General features: G+C 45.6%; 1 protein-coding gene across 1 annotated transcript in view; it reads right to left on the bottom strand.

The window, feature by feature from the left end:
- sox5 (SRY-box transcription factor 5) overlaps positions 1-6,000 on the bottom strand; it is an 81,263-nt gene that overhangs the window by 30,973 nt on the left and 44,290 nt on the right. Inside the window, exons 5-6 of the mRNA XM_079655684.1 lie at positions 5,008-5,180; positions 3,558-3,731 (exon numbers count right to left, since the gene is read on the bottom strand). Of these exons, the coding sequence (XP_079511810.1) occupies positions 3,558-3,731; positions 5,008-5,180 (347 nt within the window). The remainder of the gene's footprint in view (positions 1-3,557; positions 3,732-5,007; positions 5,181-6,000) is intronic.

Raw genomic sequence — 6,000 nt, 5'->3', positions numbered from 1 at the left:
GTGTGTGTGTGTGTGTGTGTGTGTGTGTGTGTGTGTGTGTGTGTGTGTGTGTGTGTGTGTGTGTGTGTGTGTGTGATTGAGTTACCAATGTGAGTTAGCCCTAATAGAGAGCGTCTGGCCTCTCTTAAACTAGTCAAAGCATCAGGTGGCTTTACTCATTTTCTGATTTCTTTCTCCCTTTTTCTTTTTTTCCCTCTGCTTTGCTGTCCTCCACATATAGGCACTGTGGCACTTGATGAAATGAAAGACTGTGTGAGTGTGTGTGTGTGACTCGGTTTAGTGGTTTTTGATTCATTAGGCAGAACACACTCGTGCCCCCTCATCCCTCTGTCTCAATATACACTGTGGGTGCGAGCGCTGCCTCTGTTCTATAAAAAATGTGTGCGTGTTCTCAAGGTAAGCCCTGAGCCGCTCGGCAGGTGAGCTCCTTTCATCCCCGTTGCGCTTTCCCGCACAGCGGCAACAGTCGTCCCCGGCAACACCGGAGGGAGCCTCGGAGACAAGTTGTTTAATTAGAATGAGAGGAGACGAGGGGCAAAGTAAAGCGAAGTTCGAGGAAATGTGCTCACCCCTTTGAGCTAAACAAGAAGGCCCCTAGCAGGGGGTAGAAGTGTGTGTGTGTGTGTGTGTGTGTGTGTGTGTGTGTGTGTGTGTGTGTGTGTGTGTGTGTGTGTGTGTGTGTGTGTGTGTGTGTGTGTGTGTGTGTGTGTGTGTGTGTGTGTGTGTGTGTGTGTGTGTGTGTGTGTGTGTGTGTGTGTGTGTGTGTGTGTGTGTGTGTGTGTGTGTGTGTGTGTGTGTGTGTGTGTGTGTAATGGGTTGTAGTGTGTCTGTGTGTCTTTATGCGCTCACATGTTCTTGTTCTGTAATTCTTTAGAGAACAAGTTGTGTTGTAGCCTCTGATTGAGCACAAAATTGTAGGGGTGATGTGGTCTCAGGACTGGGATTAAGGTTGGAATTAGAGGTGGGGTAAGGATAGAGGTAGAGGTTAGTTTTATTCAGGATTTAGGGTTAGCAAATCAGGATCAGGATCTAGAATGGGATATTCCCCTAAGAGTACACTTTGCATGTGTGTGTGTATCGGCAGAGGATGGGACGAAATAAAGCATAATAATTGAGTCTAATGTATGAATAAATCCAGGCACATTTAATTAGTCAGAGCAATAAAGTTGCCAATCACTGACTCCTGGACACTAATGAATGGTGTGTGCATGTGTGTCCTGTTTGTCATTAGCTTATGTTTCTGTGATGCCCGCCTCTGTAAATAAACCGGCTTGTTTGTCAGCCCTGCACCACATTCAGAGAGTGCCGTTGGCCTAAATAGCGGACCCTCACATGCATATCGCTGAATGATTTGGGTTTCAGGGTGAGAAAAATAGGAAACCGGACACGAGGACAATAAATAATTTGTCCTCCTTTCATTGGGGATGTGTGTCACTCCTCTCTTTTTCATGAGCTTGATTATTCGTTTCATTTCATCACCTCTTCCAAGTGGACGGTTGAAAGCATTCTTCACAGGCCTTTGGGGGTTTGGGCCTAACAAAGCCAAGGACGCACGCACACACACACACACACACACACACACACACACACACACACACACACACACACACACACACACACACACACACACACACACACACACACACACACACACACACACACACACACACACACACACACACACACACACGAACGAAGGGACAGCTGAACTCAGCCTCGTTAGGGGGAAATGCAATCACAAGGGGCTTATCATACAGACAGAAAAAACACACAGACACACAAACCCCAACACTCTGAACCTGGTGCCCTCTCTCTGGCAGGCCATTGTATTGTGGGATTGTGCGGACAATCTCTTCATGAATGATTAAGCAGTGTATTTCTCGACCAAGTCTTTGATGATGAGTGTGTGTTTGATCATCAGGCGAGTGTGAAGCGCTCTCCGAGACTGCTTGCGATATGCGGGCGAGAGGAGGCGTATATATCTTTTTGTTTGTTTGTGGGCACTTTGATGTGTGTGATATACGTGGATGTTTGTGCGCTCCTGTGATGAGCCCCTGTTGATTGTGTCCCGCTCTTAACGAGGCTGCCTACAGCTGCCCCTGCTTGTGAGAAACTATTGTTGGGGCCCGCTCAATGGAGAGACGCTTGTTTGGGAAAAGGTTGCAAAGTCATGGGAAAAGAGAGCTTTGTCTCGGCGGGGTCGCGAGGGAGTGAATCACGAGCGGACGTGTTTATGGCTTAACACACACAGCTGCGGCGAACACACACGCGCACGTACGCACAGATGAAGAAATGGACGCTTGAGAATGCACAGAGGAAACCTAAGAAACCATTTTTTTTTGGTCAAAGACACAAAACACGAACAATTCATAGTTTAACTCGCACAAGGCAAATAAACACAGCTGCTTTACACACAATCGTGGACACATAGACACACGTCCCACATGCATGCTATCACAAGGCCTCTTATCTCACAAACTGTGTACTGGTAAACTCTTAGGGGAAAGGGAGTGTGTGTGTGTGTGTGTGTGTGTGTGTGTGTGTGTGTGTGTGTGTGCGTGTGTGTGTGTGTGTGTGTATGTGTGTGTGTGTGTGTTCCCTCTTGGACAGGGTGTCTCTTTATGATACAAAGCCTGGCTTTCTCAGCTCAAAATTCAGTGTCATCTGCTTTTACAAAGGCCTGGGCTATTCGTTCCAAGCCACCTGGACCAACATAGAGGCTCCAGTGTAGCAGCCAAAAGGACAATACCTCCATTTTTTAGTGTTACTTATATACCCACCCTTTTTTCTCTGAAGCCTAAGACACAGACTCACATTCAAATGGACGTTTAAGATAATTAACTCTTCAGATGTATTTTTGCTATACAAGGTTATCATCATTTCCTTATATTTCCTGGTGACAGGAATTCCTCCTGTGGATGTCAGGTGATTGATAAAAAGCAAAGAGGGCATAATGCTTCCTTTCACTGGAAGATAAAAAAAGAACTGATTTATGAATTGCAAAGGTAGGATGAGGACAGGTAGCCAAAGATATGTGAGTCAACTTCCTAATGGCCAAAACCAATACTTTTACTCGGGATTACATTGTGTTATCATTCTAAAATTGTATTTGCAATTTAGCAAAACAATAGAAATGATTCACTTCTGTTTTGAGTGACTTCTCTGGATTTATACAACACACATAAAAGAAATGTAAACTTGCCAATCCACTATATAATAAAGACTTAAAACGAACATACTGTTCTAGTTCTGATTTTCCAAGCAGACTGACCACTTTCAAGTGATTGCACAGGGTGTGTGTGTGTGTGTGTGTGTGTGTGTGTGTGTGTGTGTGTGTGTGTGTGTGTGTGTGTGTGTGTGTGTGTGTGTGTGTGTGTGTGTGTGTGTGTGTGTGTGTGTGTGTGTGTGTGTGTGTGTGTGTGTGTGTGTGTGTGTGTGTGTGTGTGTGTGTGTGTGTGTGTTAGTGGAGGAGGGGCTAGTATCAGTCAACACTGATTCAGGCCCCAAATGCTGATGGCTGAGCAAAGAATCTGCAACAATCACAATCACAGAGTTGCCTTTGTGGGCGCATCCACACAAACACTTGAAAAAATACATTTGGCTGATACACACATGGATTGGACACACACACTATACACATACACACAGAAACCAGGCCTCACCTGGATTTGTTGCTGCAGGAGGTTGATTTTGTGTTGCTGCTGCAGAAGCTGCTGCTGTTGCCGGGCAATCTGAGGAGGGAGAACACAACAGATTATTTGAATGTATATATGCAGTGTGTTAGTGTGGGAGTGTGTGCACGTGTTGTGAGTGTGTGTGCGGGGCCTCTGGGAGATGCGACACATCTGCAGGTCTCTGAGGCCCCAGTTGCACGACAGAGGGTCGATGCCCTGGCATGAAATATTAAAGAGCTCCTCTCGTGTCGAGCTCACAGCCAAGTGGACAACACTGTCACACCGACACACTCACTGACATGAGCATTGCTGATGTCCATTTTTTCAATCAATTTGGAGAAATCTTCTTACTTTCACACATTTATTTTCCGTTGCTTGTGATGACATTTCAGTTACTGGAATAAAATAAATATATATTTTGCACTGTAACTCTCCAGTGGCTTGTAGAGGGGAATGGAATGGCAGGAATAGAGTATCCACATACTGTACCTTCATGTCCAGCTAGAACCGTTACACACTTGTAGGGAAGTTAGCCAAGGGCACTGTAAGGCATTGTGTTTGTCACAGGTGATTTGTCCTTACAGCTGTGTTTCTGTGTCTATGTGCGTATTCTCTTTGTAAACCCGAGCTTTCCAGAAGCCATGAAGTACTACAAAGAGGGAAACCCTTCTCTATGCAAATACCTGGCAGACAAGCCTGGGAGCTTGGAGTGTGTGTGTAAGTGTGTGTCTGCACTGCATCCGCTCCAACGCTACGTAGCCTCAGCTTATTCCTGTGCAATGTCCCTGTGTTGAAGCTGCCAAAGGCGCATGTCTCTGGCTGCTCGAACACTATACAGTATAATGTGTGTGTGTGTGTGTGTGTGTGTGTGTGTGTGTGTGTGTGTGTGTGTGTGTGTGTGTGTGTGTGTGTGTGTGTGTGTGTGTGTGTGTGTGTGTGTGTGTGTGTGTGTGTGTGTGTGTGTGTGTGTGTGTGTGTGTGTGTGTGTGTGTGTGTGTGTGTGTATAGAGGAAGAAAAGTCCTGTGCCATTTGCTGCTTTTCCACCACACCTTTCAGCCTAGAGTAAGATCTGTGTGAGGATTGTTGATGACCATTTGTGATCAATATAAGTGTATCCGCATATAATGGTGCGTGCGTGTGTGTGTAAAACTTGTGACTCCGAATCAGCAGCCAATCCTGTGCTTTTGTTGACTGTTTACTGACTTTTTGTGTAATCATGTGGGGTAGAAGATAAGTCATTTTAGTTGTTTTTTTTTATCTTAACTAGTAAGGGTTTTATTTGGCAGCATAGGCGTACAGTATCCAGCCCTTCTCACTCAGCGAGCTCTGTACCTGGTCCTGCTGCTGCTTGGCCAGCTCCATCTGCTGCCTCTGCTTCTCCATCTGCGAGGTGGCCAGCTTCTTCTGCTCCTCGTGGGCCGCCAGGAGCTGCTCCCTCAGGCTGCTCAACTGGCCAATCATGCCCATGAGTTGGCGCTCTTTCTCCGCCAGGCTGTCCGCAGTACCTACACGGTGAGAGAGAAGGGGTGGGGAGAGAGAAAGGTCGAAGGTGAGATATAATCCCTTTGAAGAAAAGTGTTTTACATCATTGCTGATCACAGATATAATGGTTGTCAGTAATTATAACTTCTTCTATAAAGATGTATAAGATGTTTTTGCAACAGGAGCAAAGATGTCATGATGTGTTCCTCTTCTTTGAGAGATTTTCATGGCTATCCGTAGGACATAAAGGATTGTGGGGGTGAGGTTAGAGGTCAGAGGCATGAAGGAGAGAAAGGAGGAGGAAGGAACAACAGAGCAGTGTAAAGCTATCCTTGGCTTGTTGCTCAACTTAATATATGACTGGTTAGGGGCTTTGGACGGTAGAAGAGGGCACGTCAACGGAAGGCACCGTTAGCAAAGTGCGTGTGTGTGAGGAGTTGTAAAACCAGATGTTGACTTATTTTCCTGGGCAAAGGCCAGCAGTGATTACTCAAGCCACATCCATCACTGCCTTTATTGCCTTATTGGAATAAAGAAAATACATCTGGCTGAGGAAACGCGGATAAACAAAATGTGGTGGCAAAAATATTGCTAAATCTGAGCCAGATTGATATGTTCAACACACCTAATGAATCCAACGCCAGCTTTGAAAGTGTACATTTTGCTTAAAGTTTAAGTAGAATCTTAATTATTTGATTGACGTTGAACTAAGGTTAAATATAGGGATTGCCCTGTAGCTTTCAAGCTGTGTGTGTGTGTGTGTGTGTGTGTGTGTGTGTGTGTGTGTGTGTGTGTGTGTGTGTGTGTGTGTGTGTGTGTGTGTGTGTGTGTGTGTGTGTGTGT

This window comes from Notothenia rossii (assembly GCF_949606895.1).
Source record: "Notothenia rossii genome assembly, chromosome: 10".
NCBI classification, from domain to species: Eukaryota; Metazoa; Chordata; class Actinopteri; order Perciformes; family Nototheniidae; genus Notothenia; species Notothenia rossii.
This window is presented reverse-complemented; position numbering and strand designations above follow the sequence as displayed.